Below are 18,936 nucleotides of genomic sequence, written 5' to 3'. Positions count from 1 at the left end.
GCAAATCTGCTTTTGAGCTCCTCTAGAGAGTTTTTCATTTTAGTTATTATACTTTTCAACTCCGAAATTTCTTTTTTGATTATTTTTATAAGTTCTGTATACTTATTGAGAGCTTCTATTTGATGAGACAGCGTTCTCATACTTTAGTTCTTTAAAAACATGGTTTCCTTCAGTTCTCTGAATGTATTTGAAACAGCTGATTAAAAGCCTTATCTAGTAAGTCTAATGTCAGGACCTCCCCAGGAACAGTAATTATTGAATGTTTTTTCTCCTTTGTATGTGATATACTTTGTTTGTTTGTTTGTTTTAAATAAATAAATAAATAAATTTATTTATTTATTTCTGGCTGCATTGGGTCCTCATTGCTGCGTGCAGGCTTTCTCTAGTTGCGGCCAGCGGGGGCTACTCTTGGTTGCGGTGTGCGGGCTTCTCATTGCAGTGGCTTCTCTTGTTGTGGAGCATGGGCTCTAGGCGCCCAGGTTTCAGTATTTTTGGCACGCGGGCTTCAGTAGTTGTGGCTCACGGGCTCTAGAGTGCAGGCTCAGTAGTTGTGGCACACGGGCTTAGTTGCTCCGCGGTATGTGGGATCTTTCCGCCCCAGGGTTTGAACCCGTGCCCCTGCATTAGCAGGTGGATGCCTAACCACTGCGCCACCAGGGAAGCCTGTATGTGCTATATTTTCTGATTTCCTTGCGTGACTTGTAAATTTTTGTTGAAAATTGGACGTTTTAAGTAATAATTGGACATTTAAAATAATCATGTGGCAGCTCTAGAAATGAGTTCCTCCCCTTCCAGGGTTTGTGGTTGTTACTTTTGTTCCTGCTGTTTGTTTTGTGAATTTTCTGAGCTAATTTGAAGTCTTTGAAAAGTATTCTTTGTCAAGTGTAGCCATTGAAGTATCTGCTTGGTTAGCTTTAATGATTGAGCAGAGTGTTCCTTAAATGGTTGGAAACAGCAAGTCTCCCAGACTTTGCCTCAGGGCTCTCTATGGGTGTTGGGCCATGACGTTTAACACCTAGGTAGGCATTTTGTAATTCTGCCTTAGCCTTTACTTCCTCTTTGTGCAGACCTTCCGGGTTAGCGATAGGTGAGAGGTTAGTATCTCCTCTTGTCTTTGCTGAGTGGACATGCAACCCTGGGCATGGGCACAGCCTTATGCATGCACACGGCCTTTTAGATTCCCAGGAACGTATTGGGGCTTTTCAAAGCCTCTGTGGATGTCTCATTTCCCGCCTTTTCCCTTTAAGTTTTTTTGGTTAGCCTACTGTGTGCCCCAACATTTATTCATCGCTGCAGGAAGCTGATAGGTTCAGAAATTGCCTATAATTGTTTCCTACAAATGTCTCTGGAGCAAAGATTTTTGTACTGGGCTAACTCTGAGTCAGGTCAAATAAGGGTAGTTTTGAAAATGGCCCCTTCCGAGGAACTACCAGACAGATCAGATAATCATATTTCTCAGGGAATGAGACTTTGAATGAGCCCCAACCCCGTTCTGCCCTCTTTTGGAGGCTGCCAGGCTTTGGGTGTCCACCTCAGTTGTAAGCTGTTGGTATTGAAAGCTACCATGGATCTGGTAAGCAGGAGGTGCAATAGGGCAAGTTAAAAGGCCATCAAGCTTCTGTTTTTACTGAGGTTCAGCTGTTTTTCTTGTGTAAACACTCTCTGGATTGCTGTTTTCTTTTGGTTAATTTCTAGAGTTGATTCTGACAAATTTGCCAGTTTTCTAACTGGTTCTGTGGAGAGAATTTTTAGAGGTCTCAAGTTTACTGTATTGCTGCCTTCACCTTTCTCTTTTGTATTCAGCATACAAAACATTATTTTATTTTGTAGTACTTATTTTTTATTTGGGCCACACTGCGCGGCTTGCTGCATCTTATTCCCTGACCAAGGATTGAACCTGGGCCATGGCAGTGAAAGCTCTGAGTCCTAACCACTTGACTGCCACTTGAATTCCCCTGTAGTACTTAAATATTGAATTTATCACCTTTGTATTAAAAAAATGAAGCAAAGCTGAAGCAGTTTACTAATTAATGTTTTCTTTTTCTTTTTTTTTTTTCTTGTTGAATAATAACCATTAGACCATGTTCATTATAAAGCCATACTTCTTTGTTTCCAACAGGAACTATCATGTGTTTTATTACCTCCTGGCAGGAGCAAGTGAAGAAGAGAGATTAGCATTCCATCTTAAACAGCCGGAAGAATATCATTATCTCAATCAGGTGAGAGTTCATGAAAAGCATTTTGCAACGTAGGGCATTATTAAATTTTAGCTCTTGAGAAAAGTTTTTTTTCCTAGTACTTTGTTTCTGAAACCTGGTTGGTAGTGGATATTAACTAGCATTTTCATATATGCAATCTAAGAATCTATGTGATGCAGTTCTCAAATTTAAAAATTATTATTACTCTTATATGAATTGGAAAAGATTAGTTATATGTGTACCTTTTGCTTTTTGTGAGACTCTTTAAGAGAATAATAAACTGTTTATAGATACTTCCAATTTAGAAAAATGCTTTACTCTTTCCAAAGTGATTTACCTTTTACAGACCACAGCATATTAAATGTTACTAATGATTCATGCTTGCCCTTGTCAAAGGATTACTGAAACTTTATTTGCATGTTTGAAGTCTAATACATATACCTCTTTGCATGATATTATGATACTGACTTAGAGTATGATTATTTTTATAACTCAGTGATTATCCTGTTAAACATTCAGTATGAAACTTCACTAAAGGAAATGACTTAGAGAATTTGTAACTTACCTTGTAACTCAGAATTCACCCCTAAACTTCCATAATAAGTAGTAATTCTCACAACTTTTCATTGCATTGGTTTCTCCAGTTTTATTCCTCATATTAACAAAAATTCTAGAACTGGTAATAATGGAATTGGTCTGATAGTAGATCATTTAAATAACAGATTGTCTCCCCTCATTTTTTTGTTTGAGGCAAGATGTAATGTCTGTGGAAAGAAATTCCTTTTGGGTAATTTAAAAAATTCTTATGAGGGTTTCGTAAGGAAATTGACACTTTGATGTGGCTCGGAGATTGTAGTATGTATTTAGGGTTATGAAAGTAACATCTCAGACTTTTTGCAAGATATAGAGCATGCTGTATAACTGATATTTCCTAATTTTGAAACTACATATTTATATAACCTAATATAACTCTGTTGCTATATTGAGAATTGCTATATTGAGAATTTCAAAATTATGTTATATATCACTTCCCAGTATGACACTAGGCATTTTTACTATATTGAATTTAAGTATATTAAAAAAAATCATTGATTTAGCTTCTGAGTTTTTTCCTTTCCCTTCCTGTTTAAACTATTTTCCTTATATATGGGTGATTAAATATTTTCCTTTTTAAAAAGTAGTAATTGCCCATAAATGAGCTGATAGTTGTTAGTATTAGAGAAATCCAGAGTTTATTGCATCTCTTCCAGATTTTTTTTGTAATCAGTGTCCATACCATACATATTCTTGTCATAAGGTCAGTATTCAGAGACTATGGGACTCAGCAGTTACTGTATTTCAGAGTAACTGCATAATAGCAAGTATGGATTGGTTATGATAATATATGATCTCCCAGAATCTGAATGTTTACTTAGTTGTTTCTTGTTTTGTGCTGCTATACAAAATAACTTTCTTTGGTAACAGCTGTGCTACGTGAACACTACATCTAAGAGGTGATTAGAGAAGTGTAATAATCATTACTTCTACCTAACTAATCTGCCTTACTTTCAGATAACAAAGAAACCCCTCAGACAGAGCTGGGATGATTATTGCTATGACTCTGAGCCGGTCAGTACAAGTGCCTAAATATTCTGTGTTCCTGTTAAAGGACCCTCACCTTGCTCATTTGTGTCTGTCTTGTGACTTAGGAAGAAAATCAGCTAAAATACAAAGAATCTAAGAAAGAAGATAAATCAATGTTTAATTTATTTGAATTGATTTATTTGTATGTGTATGGTTTATTGATTAAAAACCAGTCAATTTACCATTTTGGGATTTTTTTGGCTGTTTAGACTGTATTCAGTATTTATTTTGACCAATAATAAATTGATTGCATTCCTGATTTCAGCATTGTTATGGATCCTTATGAACTATAGGATTTTTTTCCTTGAGATTTGTTTGTTTCAATTCTTTTTCAGTAGTTTAGTTAACCACATATTATGAGTAATATTTATTGTTTATTTTAAAAAGTTATATCCTTCCTGTTTTATATGTCAGTTAACAGTCTTTTCACATAATGAATGCATACTTTTTTTTTTTAATAGCAAGAGAGGCTATAGCCTTTATGTAATTTTCCAAAAATTAAGAATTGAAATTCCTATAAATAAGATTATTTTATGTTTTAAATTGAGAATGATTTAAGGGCATATATGATGTAATATTAAATGAGTAGGTAAATTTAGCTTTATTTGTTATATTTTGTAAGAACAAGTTTGTAATTGTAAAAAGAACACAAAAAGTCTTTTTCCTTTACTTCAGTTTGCAATTAGGTCAGATGTGAGAGGCTGAAAACATGCACTCATCTATATTCATTAACTAATGAACTAATTTATTAACTATTCCTCCTGGAAACATAACATGTCTTATTCCTTGCTTTAATTAACCATCACTTTAATTCTAACTGCATGCGATTACAAACTCCTCTAATTGCAAAACTATCAGAGTTGAGAAGGATTAGTAATTATGGCATTAATTTTTTCCTTCAGTTTAATTGCATTACCATTTCATAATAAATCAAGTAATTTGCAGTTTCAGATTTAATATTTTGGAAAATAAATTTTAGACACTTAAATGTATAGATACTGATAACTTTTAATAGAAAAATTTTATGCTGTTTTGTCACTCTTGAGAAGCTTCCATCTTTTGCCTAGTACACCAAGTGACTGTGTGTGCCTCATTGGGAAGTAGGTAGGAGACTGGGAAACTCATATGGTGAATATAAGACTTGATTGCATTTACAGAGCTTATAGTGAAATTGTGAACTGGTCTGCTGTTGTTTAGACAGTCTAAGTAATGCTTAAGAATTTTTGGGCTCTGAAGTAGATAGACCTGACTTGAATACTGGCTCCATCTACTTACTAGTTTTGAGAACCCAAGCAGGTCACTTATTCTTTTGTTTCCATCACCTATTTAAGGGAATAATAATGGTCTTTAACTTTCATGAGTATTAAATTAGTGCATCTAAAGAGTTTGATAGATTGCTTAATACTGTGTAAGCGCACAGTAAATGTTTCCCCCATTGCTGCCACCACTGAAAACATCACTCTCCATCTTTTCCTCTTAGAAGAACTTTGTAACCATACTCTCCTACTCCCTTAGCATTACTTTCATCACTACCCTCCCATTTATTACGTTTTCAAATCTATTATAATTAGAACTTTGATTAATTTCTGTAGCTTTTTTTTCGCAAGATAATTAATGCAAACAAGCAGTCTATTTGAGAATCTTTTGTTTTATTCTTTCCTCTTAGCTCCTCCTCATAGTATATTTGGGGGCAAACTAAACTTGTTTCACTCTGAGTTATTAGAACTTATGTGACTAGCATTATAGGAAGAGAGGATTAAGGAGGGTTCTGCAATTTGTGTTGTATTTTTTAACATACATTATTTGGAATTGTATAAATGATCCCAAGAGGAGCTATGGTGAGAAAATTGCTTTTGACAAGGGACCTGTTGTTGCCCATTGTATGGTGATTTAATTCCTTTTAAGGGTTATCCTATTAATACAAGCTCAAGCAACTAGTGTTTCATGGGAGATAGCAGAGGATTTAGAACTGGATAGATTTTGGTTTGGCTACCCCTGTTATTTAGGTGACTTATTTAACCTCAGTCTATTTTCTTCCCTATAAATGTACGTACAATTAAATATACATATGCATAATTAACTCCTTGTGTTTTGAGGATTTAGAGATTATAAATGGTGACTCTCATAATGACTGATATGTAGAAGATATTTAGTAAATGCTAATTTCCCTTCTTTAAATGGTAATAATCTATTCAAACAGTTTTACCTAAAGCCGGTTCTGAATAACTTCAATGTAAACAGTTAGTGTCACCTAATTTTTAAATTTTTCTGAACTAAGCTTTGAATGATTTTAGGGTCCAACTATCAGGCGAGTTTAGTGAGAATTGCCAGAATAGGTCTCAGGATATTGACATTCCACCATGCTGCAGAGGATTAGAACTATCTCATTGAGGCCAAGCTTCTATCCTGGTCATTACTGCCTTTATAGGAACCCAACCATTTGTATAGTATCTGGCCTCCCATTTTCCCATGAGGTAGACCTTCTGCAGGAATCCTGATGCAACTTGGGCAGGAATCTTTGAATTCATAATGTTTCCATTCTCCCTATTTTAAGTATTTCTACAGCATAGCACTCTTACTGCTATTCACTGTCCAACAGTTTATAAATTTGTGGTCACTCCCTTAAATACTGCCTTTTTGGCTTTATGCCAGTCCAATATGAAGGTCTCTGCATGCTGCACAACTTCCTTTGCATATATTTTTCCATTTAAAAACCACTTTAACATCCATATTATGTTTGATCATTATAAAACCCCTGGTTGTAGTTAGTATGATTACCTTTCACACCAGAAGCAACAGTGGCTCAGAATTTAAGTGACTTCCCCCACGGTGATGAAGCAAGTTAATAGTGTAATTGGGATTCAAATCAGGCTATGTTCTTTATATTCTTTTTTCTTAAATGATCTTCAGCATCTTTACTGATTCTCAAAGTCAATTATTCCTATTTATGTCCTATATTATCAACTGGTAGCTATAAAAAAGTATGATTTTTATAAGCACCATTCTAAGAAATATATACAGCGTAGGAGAAAAATGTGTAATTTGACTCTGCTCTTCACTTTCTCTCCCTCATAAATGTTTACTACATGCCAGGCTTATCGTAGGTACTTATAAATGAGAAAGCATTCTCATCATCTCATACAAAGGGAAAAAAGGCTGATAGCATGAAAGAACATTTTGGTGTGTTTGTGGGGAGTGTGCAGTGGCATGTTATCAAGTAAGACTAGAGCCTGAGCTAAGTTTGACAAGAGGAATCAATTATTTTCTTTCAGTGGAAAGGGTCCTAACAGTTGTTGGTTAGTTCCCTGCCTTATTCTTTGACCCTTACCGTTTCATTGTTTTCTAAATGACCTCCAACAGCCAGTATTTGTATCTTGGTGCTTGAAGGCTTTTCTCAGAACCCTGGAATGTCTTGTGCTTTTGCATGACCCTCTAGAAGTTCCTAGGAGTTAACAGCTTATCTCCAGAAGTCCTCAACCAATAACTCATGGGAGGTGGTATATAAGTGTTCCAGCTCCTTCACCTGTCTATTTTTTATACTGTTTCCCAGAGATTACTTAGGGATTAAAGTCCAGTTGCCCACTGTGGTAGCTACTTTAATATTGTACCCTATTTAGGCTACATTGCCTTCCCTACATTCCGCTAGTACTTGTACTGAATCTTTGTCTCAAGGTCTGCTTCCATAGGAACGCAGATTAAGATAAAGATATTTCTGGTCTGGTAGGTTAGTCCATCCTTAGTTTTTCTAATACCATTGTCATCAGGGAAATACACATTAAGTACAAGCATTTAAAAGTTAATTATGATTTTGGTCTTCACTGAGACCATTTTGTATTTCCGAAGAACAATTTGATTATAGGTAACAGCAAGTATAAATGTATTTATATTTTAGTTCTTTATTCAATTTATGTTCTCAATATTTTATACACATTGTTTTATTCATTCTTGGGGTAGATAAGAACAACCGTCAGTTATGAGAATCATTACTGTATCATTGAGTTTACACAAGTGGAAGCATAGTTCTCTTTTTCCCCACTGATTTATTATAGAAAACTTTTTACCAAATCATAAAATGAGTGAGCTATTTGTGGTTTGGGGGGGAAGAAAAGCAAGAGCTTTTAAAAAGCTTTACTATAGGTAAAAGAAAAATGTGTTAACTTAAAATTTTTTAGTAGGTAGGATGTTGGCATGTCTGTAGAAATATATCTTAAAATTGCTTACCAAAATTTTTTTTTTTAATTTATTATATTATTTATTTATTTATTTTTGGGTTGTGTTGGGTCTTCGTTGATGTGCGCGGCTTTCTCTAGTTGTGGCGAGCGGGGGCTACTCTTCGTTGTGGTGCGTGGGCTTCTCGTTGAGGTGGCTTCTCTTGCTGTGGAACACGGGATCTAAGCACATGGGCTTCAGTAGTTGTGGAACACAGGCTCAGTAGTTGTGGCTCACGGGCTCTAGAGTGCAGGCTCAGTAGTTGTGGCACACGGGCTTAGTTGCTCCGTGGCATGTGGGATCTTCCCGGACCAGGGCTCGAACCCGTGTCCCCTGCATTGGCAGGCAGATTCTTAACCACTGTGCCACCAGGGAAGCCCCCCAAAATTTTATAGTCAGAAAATTAAGTACATGGGTTCTCAGAAAGAACGTTTCTTGAAGTGAATTTAAAAATTTAAACTATCTATGTATACCTTTCCATAGAGAATGAAGATATTTTTAATAGCATTCTAAGACTTAATATTTAATTTTAAATTTTATTATTTACATATATATTCATTAACTCATTTTTACAATGCCTAAAGCAAGTTGTACATGGTAGATACTTGATAAATGCTTTTTAAAAAATAAATGAGCACTTTGTTTACTTCTCAAAAAGGAATGTCTCATTCAGTTAAATAAATCATTCATTGTATATCTACTTCAATAATTTCCCACTTTCTTCTTGGCACTGACTTTATATTGGAGATCTGCAGTAAATGAGACAAATAATAGTTCATGTGTTCATTGAGTATTTAATACAGTATTTCATAGGAAGATAGGCATTAAAAGAGTAAATACATGTGAGGAGGTTTTTGAAAATGTTAAGTGTAAGGGACTGTGAGAACATATAGTAAAGGGATTTAAAGACTTATTTATTGTTTTAAAGATTTAGATTATGTGTACAGTGTTACCGTTTGACTTTTGGGGGAAGTGAAATGCAAGAGTTGCTCTAGAAGAGTAGTATTTTTTTATTTGGTAGTCCATAACTGTTTTTACTGACTCATATCATGTGTGTTCTTTGCAGGTTTTTATACTTTCACATATACTTTTTTATTTTGCTGACTGATTACCATGTTGTTTATATTGTTCATTAGGAATATATTTATATCTAATATTGATATAATATAAACATCTTTGTATTATAAAAGTCTAGTCTCCACTTCTCAACTAAATTGTTGCCTGTTCTAAAATTTATTTGTGTGTCTCAGGATCTAGTTCACCTTGCATATGGGTAGACACTTACTAAATATTTGTTGAATAAATAACATTTGTTTGTGGAATTGAGCTCTCTTAAATGCTTTGGATCTCCAAGATTCTTCAGAACCACTCAAAATCAAACTTTGTATCAGAACATTTTATACATATTGCTAGCTCTTAAGTTACTTTTGAGATCCTTGCTTGGGTGATTGTGAAAGAGGGAGAAAAGATAACCTACTGGTATTTTGGTAGGTATGTGTTTAGTGTGCATACTTGTAGTGAGATAAGAGGGCTAATGAATTTGGCAATGTTTAAATATTTCACCAGCTCTAATTTTTATAATAGGTATATTTATCTAAAATTACAATATTTCCACGTGCCTTAGATTACTTTTCAATAGGTAGTCTTGATTTTTCTCCCCCTTTTTTCTTAAAAAAACAGGATTGCTTCACAGTGGAGGGGGAAGATTTGAGGCATGACTTTGAACGCTTACAACTAGCCATGGAAATGGTAGGATTTCTTCCCAAGACACGAAGACAGTGAGTTTATTTATTGTATTCTTATACCCTCGGCAGAGAATAAATCATGATGTGTGTTTCAAAAATTCCTCTTCTTTGATCCTTTGAAACAATTTTCTGATATTCCTGATCCAGTGCCTGATCCAGTTCCATCTTAAACGTTACTTAGAATTAGAAAATTTATTTTTCTAAAAGACTTGTTTTGAATTGCTTTGTTTTGTCATAAATCTTTGAGAGTCTGTTGAAAGTTGGAGCTCTTCTTCCTGTAAAATGTAATACATAAACATTTGCATATTATTGCAAGGTATTATGGTGCCCCCCCAAACCTCTCCATGTACCTTACCTAAAAACCGTTGCTTTGTAACACTATTTTATAACTCCTTGTTTTCTATATCATTGATCTTTAATCTTATTAAGACATGCATACCTTTCAGTATAACATAATTTTCTATGTATTTCAACTGTAAATTTGTCTGTAGTATTGTGCTAAATGTATTTTTTTCATTGTAAATATAAACAAAATAGAACTGTAAAAAGGTTGAGATAAGGATGGAGTAAATTATGCTTAAAATAAAGAAGTAAATTATATTTAAAATAAAACAAACTACTTTAAAGATGCAAATAACCTTAACCTTATAAGCTTTTTGAGAGCAGGAATTCTTAATTCATATTTATAAATCTTTTAATATTGAATTATAGTATATTCAATTGTTTATAAGACATTTATTATTGCTGGAGACTATGCATCACATATTTGTGTGTGAGAAACATTATTGTGCTGATTACTGAATCCAAAATTCTGAAATAGTGTAATGTGCAACTATATAAACTACTACTAAAAATAGTTTTTTAAAAAATGGCTCATCAGTTTGTTTTTTTATGTTTTTGGCTTTCAGTAGTTTTTATATTTCAGTTGATACTGAGTTTCCTCTCTAACTCAGAATGTTTTTATGAAATATTCCTTTAGAATTGACTTGTATTTTGTTTGAGTCGTGTTAATGACTCAATCATTTAAAAATTTTTAATTATTTGAAAAATTACACCTATGAATTAGATGTTGCTTCAGGACCTCTGAAAGTACAGCTATTAGGTTCCTAAAGCAATATCTTTGTTTTATTTAAAATGCTTCCTAATTTTAGGAAGACACATAGTTAAAATTTCATAAGTAGAACAGATTTATTCTGAGGAAATAACTGGAGAAGGCACAAAGATGTGTGTATATATAGATTTCTAGGTAGGGCTTTTAGATGGAGTATTCAACTGTGTTAAATGCCTTTGAGATATCATGTAAGTTAAGGACATAATATATTTTTCTAAGTTACATGGAGGTTCTTGGTAACTTCTATGAGACATTTTACTGGGAGGCAGATGCCAGAATGTGTTAGCAAATAGGGAATGACAAAGTGAAGGCAAGGAGTGTAAGTTAACATTTCAGTAAGCTTGTTTGTTAAGTGAAGAAGGTGTGGGATCTAGGCTAGATTGTTTAAAGTAAAAGAGAAGTGAGATTATTATTTTTTTATTATTTTTTTATTATTTTTTTATTTTTTATTTTTTTGAAGTGAGATTATTTTGATAGAAAGTTCTTGTCAGATTCAGGCGAGATATAGAAAATTGGTATAATAATGTTCCAGAGTAAACTGAGTTCATGAGATGTATAGCACAAGCGAAGGGATTAGTTGGTGGCTGGAGGACGGGTATGTGTTCTTCTGAGACAGGAGGGAAGGACAGTCCAGATGTAGTTGTTTCACATTAAGGGCCTGATATTAGATAATATACCCCAGTGGCCTCATACTGTTTTTTAAAAAGCGTTTATAATATGATGGACAGTATAATATGACGTAGGAAAGCATTTTAAAAATATAACTAATAATAAAAAATCACCTAGGTTACTTTGTTAAAATACAGATTCTAAGACCTTTCTTTTAAAGATTCTGATTCAGTAGATCTGAAATAGACAGTGTAGGGAAAGGACATTCCAGGCAGGATGAAAAGCATTTAGAAAGTCCATGGACTTTTGAAACACTACAGCAGATTCAGACAATAGTAAGAAGTCCCCTTCAAATAGCTATATCTGACAGGTGATATAATTCTGAAAGGGTTATGTAAAGCGCTTTGCACAGTGCCTGACATAGTGAACACTCAATAAATTTTAGTTATTATAGTTATTATTATCCTCATATTTCTTATTTTTTTGAAGACTAAATGCTTTGTACTGGTTAATTTGCTTGATTAGAATTTTGGAATGAAATAAGCTTAGAGAATGCACATAAGCAAGCTGTAATTTATGGTTTTATTTTCACAGGATTTTCTCTCTTCTCTCAGCAATACTACATTTGGGTAATATCTGTTATAAAAAGAAGACATACCGGGATGACTCCATAGATATATGTAATCCTGAAGTTCTGCCTGTTGTCTCAGAATTATTAGAAGTAAGTGATTACATTCTCAGTTGTCATTTCAAATACTGGGTAACTTTTCAGTTTTTATTTTGTGTAACTATTTTGTAGGTATAAATGGGTTAATACTTTTTATTAATAGTGTTACTCCAAAAGTTGGAATTTTTGCTGTTGTGTGTGCCAGAATCTTTAGAAGATTTGGGTTTTCTCCCCTGCCTCCCTTTGCCCCAGATGTCCATGATTCCTCAATTTGCTGAATAGGATGAGTATTTCACTCTATACTGTATCATGTTCTAGGCCTTTGTAATTTTTCTCCTTCTGTATTTGAGATTTCCTCTCATAGTAGGATGTTGGTTAGATTATTTTATTTGAAGATGGGCTATCTGGATGGGTGGAGAAAAGGGGACTACTTTTTCTTCATGGCTGAATGGGAGCCAAAGGTCTTCATCTCCTATGATGTTTCTTCCCACATCAGGGTCCTTATTATTACCTTATTCTTTCTTCCTGGAGTGATGATTTCTCATGTTTTCTGAGCTAACTACTCATCTTGAAAGGGATATGATTTTTGTAGGCCCTCTCCTCTGACAGGAAATATATGTGTGTATACTCCCCTGAGTATATTCACATATCTACAAATATTTTTATGTAACCATCTATATCTATATAAAGATAAACATGGTCTGCACAGCAAGGGAAACCATAAACAGAGTGAAAAGACAACCTACAGAATGGGAGAAAATATTTCCAAACACTGTAATTGATGAGGGATTAATTTCCAGAATATGCAAACAGTTCATACAGCTCAATATCAAAAAGACAAAGCAACCCAATCAAAAAATGGGCAGAAGACCTAAATAGATATTTCTCCAGAGAAGACATACAGATGGCCAACAGGCACATGAAAAGATGCTCAACGTTGCTATTATTAGAGAAATGCAAATCAAAATCACAATGAGGTATCATCTCATATCAGTCAGAATGGCTGTCATCAAAAAGTCTACAAATAGTAAATGCTGGACAGGGTGTGGAGAAAAGGGAACCCTCTTGCACTGTTGGTGGGAATGTAAATTGGTGCAGCTGCGATGGAGAACAGTATGGAGGTTCCTTAAAAAACTAAAATAAAAACAGAGCTCTAATATGATCCAGCAATCCCACTGTGGGCATGTATCCAGTGAAAACTCTAACTCGAAAAGACACATGTACCCCAATGTTCATAGCAGCACTATTTACAATAGCCAAGACATGGAAGCAACATAAATGTCCATTGACAGATGAATGGGCAAAGATGTGGTGTGTGTGTATACACACACACACACACACATGCACACACACACACACACACATACATACACACACAATGGGATACTACTCAGCCATAAAAAAGAATGAAATAATGCCATTTGCAGCAACATGGATGTACCTTGAGATTATTGTACTTAGTGAAGTAAGTCAAACAGAGAAAGACAAATATTGTGAGATATCACATATATGTGGAATCTAAAAATACGATACAAATGAACTTATTTACAAACAGAAATAGACTCACAGATATAGAAAACGAATTTATGGTTACCAAAAGGGAAAGTGGGAGGCAGGGATAAATTAGGAATTTGGGATTAACCGATACATACTGCTATATATAAAATAGATAAACGACAAGGACCTACTGCATAGCACAGGGAACTGTATTCAGTATCTTATAATAACCTGCAATGGAAAAGAATCTGAAAAAGAATACATATTTATATATATTGTGTATATATATAAATAAAACTGAATCACTTTGCTGTACACCTGAAACATTGTAAGTCAACTATACTTCAGTAAAAAAATAAAAATTAAAAAAAAGATAAACATGAGATTATACTGTTGTTTCTAACTAATTCATTAGCACATGTATCATTCTAGCCTTCTCCCCTTGCTTATCTGTAAACTCACACTCTAACAGTGAGGAAGCTGTCTCCCATCAATCTGCCATTCATTTAGGTATTCAATTCCAGTAAATACCTGTAAAGTAGTGTTAGAATTTTTAACCCATATCCCTGTGGGAAATGACTTTATGGAGTCATGTTACCCCTAGTTTTACAGACTCCATTTATTTTCAGAATTACTTAGGTCAGCACCTTTTCCTCCCACCCCCTTCACTGAGGTTGTTCCATATCTTTGTCATACAGTTTTCATGTCATGGTCTGTATTCTTTTCCTAAGATTCCCACAACATCTTAAATAATTTTCTAAAAATTTGTATACATTAAGATTCACTCTTTTTGCTATTTGGGTTGTGACAGATGTATAATGTCGTCTATCCTCCACTACATTATCATACAAAATAGTTTCACAGCCCAAAAAATTCCCTGTGCTTCACCTATTCAATCCATCCCAGCAAACTACTGATCTTTTTACTAGCTCTGTAGGTTTACCTTTTCCAGAAGATAACATAATTAGAGTCATATAGTATGTAGCCTTTTCAGACTGATTTGTTTCACTTAGCAATATACATTTAAGATTCATCTGTGGCTTTTCCTGGCTTGATAGCTCATTTCTCATTATTGCTGGGTAATATTCCATGGTGTGGATGTATTATACCACAGTTGGTTTATCCTTTCATCTGTTGAAGAGCACGTTGATCGTTTCCAGTTTTTTGCAACTATGAATAACCTTTTTTTCTGTTAAAATATCACTTACCTTTCAAATCTTGGTTCATATACTACTTCATGGGACTTAACCATATTAAAGGGTCTAAACTGACTCTATCAGCATAGAACATTTGCTTCTCCTTAGCATAGTTCAGTATTGGCTTTGTAGCATAAAGTTAATTGTTTACCAGTTTGTGTCCATTATAAGGTGGCGGCAATGTTCTTTGAGAGCAATGGATGCCTCTTATTGATCTAACCTTACAGTGTTTATTATTTTGTACATGCCTTGCTGTTGCTTATTAACTTTAATGGAATGAGTTAGCCTAGAAGAAGGGTCAGGAGGGAGAACTTGAATTGGAACTAGATTCACTCACTGGAAGGAAGTTCCAGGGTGTGGAGTGTGGTATCTGAAAGCTGTAATTTTGAAGGTCGTGAGGGTCAGAAAACAGATGGTATTTCAGGCAGGCATTTCAGGTGATATTTTAGTCAAACATTTGGTATTGTGGCTAGTGGTCTTTCTTATAAGTTCAGGCATTCAGCAAGTACCAAGGCTTCTGGTCCTAGTGCAGTATTCCTTTTTTTGGTGAGAGACTAGTAAGAGGAATTCAGGCAATTTAAAGAGGTATTGGTAAAAAAAGGAGAAATCCATTTCTGAGAATTAGACTTACCAGTGTCAAAGTTAGAGTAACAACTAAATGTGATTTGATAGCGAATCTCACTTTTGAACTCAAGCTTCTCAAATTCCTTCTTGTTATATATAGTTTGGACTGGTTCTAGGAATGGAGGTTTAGTAAGTAGAAAGAAGATAATCTTCAAAGTCAACGAGCTAGAGAAGGTCTGAGAAGACCTACCAAGGTATCCTGCCTATAGTTAGATCTTATTTTTATTTATTATTATTATTATTTTTTTATTTAAAATTTTTTTTTGGCCGCGCAGCTTGTGGGATATTAGTTCCCCGACTGGGGATCAAACCTGGGCCCTCGGCAGTGAGAGCGCAGAGTCCTAACCACTGGACTGCCAGGGAATTCCCATAGTTAGGTCTGATTTTTAAATATGATTTTCTCTAATAGATTAACATTGATAATGATAATAGGAACCTTAAGGCTTTCATTGAAATAAGATTGAAAGATAGGCACAATAACTGGTTTAATTAAAATGTAAACTCTTTAGTAAATGTTTAATTTAATTTCCCTCCTTCCCAAAGTGATTCAATTCAATAATAAATATAGATTTAGCTTTTAAGAACAAATAATGGTTGAATTTTATTTATTTTTTCCAATTATTTTTTGTAGTTACCTCAGACAGTAGTGAACGCTTTGCATCTTCTGTGTACTAAATCCTATCTGGGATAGATGCTTGTGAAATTATTAAAAGCGAACAAGCTCCAGTAGATTAGTTGTATTTAATTGTGGAGCATGTTTTCGTTGTGAAATATTAGAACCATCATCATTACCATAAATTATTCAACTTTTAGTAGATTTATGTGTTTTGAGTATATTTACCATCTATTGAAACAATATTAAAGAATGAATTTTTAATATACATATCAGTTTCTCAGGTGAATATGAGAAACATTGTAGATTGGATATTGAGCCCATTGCTAATTATTAATATTTTGTATTAATAAAGTTGGTTTATTTATTTATTGGCCTCAACACGCACCTTGCAGGATCTTAGTCCCCGACCAGGGATCATACCTTGGCCCCGACAGTGAAAGTGCCGAGTCCTAACCACTGGGCTGTCAGGGAATTCCCTCAATAAAGTTTATGTAAAAAATTTAAAGTCATATATGCACGATTAAGACTATTCAGAAAATTATAGAGGTAGCTGATTAAAATATGAATTCAGTAATTTTTTTTAGGATGTTTATCAAATACAAGCAAGATTAGTGTGTTTTGTGTGATTGTGTATATGTGTGTAGATCTGTGTATGACCATTGTCAGGTTTTAGTGTCAGCATTAAATCAGCTCCTTAAAATGAATTGGGTGATTTTTCATTCTTTAAAATTTTTTTTCTGCATTTAAAAGAGGAATCATTAGCAGAGAATAATATGTTCCTTAAAGATTTGAACAATATCAACCCTGTGACCAATTGTATTTGATGTTCTTCCAGTTAATTTTGTGTTGACTGATTTCTCAGAATTTTCAAATCTGGCTTGAACTAATTTTGATAATTTATGTTGTTCTAGGAAATAATTTGTTGATTAAATGTTTAAAACTTATTACTTTTGCATTCTTTGTAAATATTTTGTTGATGTTTAAAAATTTTTTTTCTTTGGTATTAGCTTTCTATTTGTGTTTCTTAATTTTCTCTTTTGATATGTGAGATTTGTCTTTCATTTCTTATTTACTTATTATGTATTGATTTCTATTTTAATATATTTTCTTCTTTTTTTCTGTTAAATTATGAAATGTTTTCAGCATACAATATATGTGGAAAACAGCATGATAAATGCCTGTGTACTTGAAACCTCATCCAAGTAATAAAATATTGCGTGTATTTGAAGTCCACTGTGTACTCTGCCCCCAGCAGAAGTAAACACTACTATGAATTTAGTTTTTTTTCCAGTTTTTATTAATTGAAATTTTAAATGCAGTCAAAAGCAGAGAGAACCCCAAGTACCCCTCATATAATGAACATAACCCAAGTACCCATTGTTAAGCTTCATCACTTATTAATGTGGCCTCTCTCTTTTCATCTGTATCTTCACCTCTGTTCCTTCCCAATTCTTTTAAAACAAATTCCAAAACAAAATCCCAAATATCTAAAAGATAATTTAGATGTTTTAAAAATATTCACAATAATTAAGAACCTACTGTATAGCACAGGGAACCCTACTCAATACTGTGTAATGACCTATATGGGAAGAGAATCTAAAGAGTGGATATATTATACTCGGATAGTACTATGACAGGCATTCTTGTACATGTCTCCTTGTTAACATGTGTGAGAATTATTCTAGGGTATAGTCCAAGGAGTAGAATTCTTGGGTTATGGTATATACACATATTGAGCTTTACTGATACTGACAAATTACTCTCTACATGGTTGTACCAATTTGTACAAGTGTATGGAAGTAACCTATGCTCCACGTTGTTGCCAGCTTACATTTGTTTGTTCCTTTAAAAAAAATTTCTTGAGTCTACTACATAGGTCATTTATTTTTAAATATTTTAATAATAATTGCTTACATGAACAAATATACCTCACAATAATACTACAGTGGTTTTTTAAAATTTTTATTTATTTAATTTACTTATTTTTGGCTGCCTTGGGTCTTCATTGCTGTGCGTGGGCTTTCTCTAGTTGCGGCGAGTGGGCGCTACTCTTTGTTGCTGTGCGCGGGCTTCTCATTGCCGTGGCTTCTCTTGTTGCGGAGCGCAGGCTCTAGGCATGTGGGCTCCAGCAGTTGTGGCACGTGGGCTCAGTAGTTGTGGCTCGCAGGCTCTAGAGCACAGGCTCAGTAGTTGTGGTGCGCGGGCTTAGTTGCTCCACGGCATGTGGGATCTTCCCAGACCAGGGCTCGAACCCGTGTCCCCTGCATTGGCAGGTGGATTCTTAACCACTGCGCCACCAGGGAAACTCCTACAGTGGTTTTTATCACATATGTTTTTTCTTTGTTTTCTTAGTTTTGTCATTTTATGTAATCTGGTATTAATTTTTTTGTTGTTGTTCCTTGAAATATTTTAAATATATCTGAAAGGTTGAGGTTTTACATTTAAACTTTGGCTGTTTATTTTGTGAAGTTAATGTGCCTCAAATTGTTTCCATCTTTTAGAATTTGAAGATTGAGCAATGGATGCTCCAGAAGAAGGTGTATTTTCTTTGTTGTGTAATCATATTTTAAAAATGGTCGACCTGTCATGAATTTGCTGGTGACAGGGTAATGCCTCACTCTCTTGTTTTATAACTCAGTTTCTCCTTGTACTCTAGTCTTTTTGCTTGATATATTTTATATCATATTGTTTACATAAAATTTTATGAATGTCAAAGCTTTATTATGTATGGATGTTTTTATAAAATGGTCTTTTTACCATTTCATACCCATCAGCATGGCAAAAACCAAAAGTCTGATAATACCAAGTATAGTCAAGGTTTGAAGAAATAAGAACTCTCAG

The 18,936-nt window shown here is 34.2% G+C and overlaps 1 protein-coding gene across 13 annotated transcripts in view; it reads left to right on the top strand.

Annotated features, from left to right (window-relative positions):
- MYO9A (myosin IXA) overlaps positions 1-18,936 on the top strand; it is a 277,041-nt gene that overhangs the window by 68,559 nt on the left and 189,546 nt on the right. For 12 of the 13 annotated variants that reach the window (XM_082383557.1, XM_082383556.1, XM_082383553.1 and 9 more), the window contains 4 exons: positions 2,120-2,219; positions 3,750-3,806; positions 9,711-9,808; positions 12,090-12,216. In XM_082383557.1, the coding sequence (XP_082239683.1) occupies positions 2,120-2,219; positions 3,750-3,806; positions 9,711-9,808; positions 12,090-12,216 (382 nt within the window). The remainder of the gene's footprint in view (positions 1-2,119; positions 2,220-3,749; positions 3,807-9,710; positions 9,809-12,089; positions 12,217-18,936) is intronic. The other variant, XM_082383560.1, reaches the window with a different exon arrangement.

The sequence above is a fragment of the Balaenoptera borealis genome, assembly GCF_965194805.1.
Source record: "Balaenoptera borealis genome assembly, chromosome: 3".
Classification (NCBI taxonomy): domain Eukaryota; kingdom Metazoa; phylum Chordata; class Mammalia; order Artiodactyla; family Balaenopteridae; genus Balaenoptera; species Balaenoptera borealis.
Note: the sequence above shows the minus strand (reverse complement) of the source record. Positions and strands in the feature narration are given on the sequence as shown.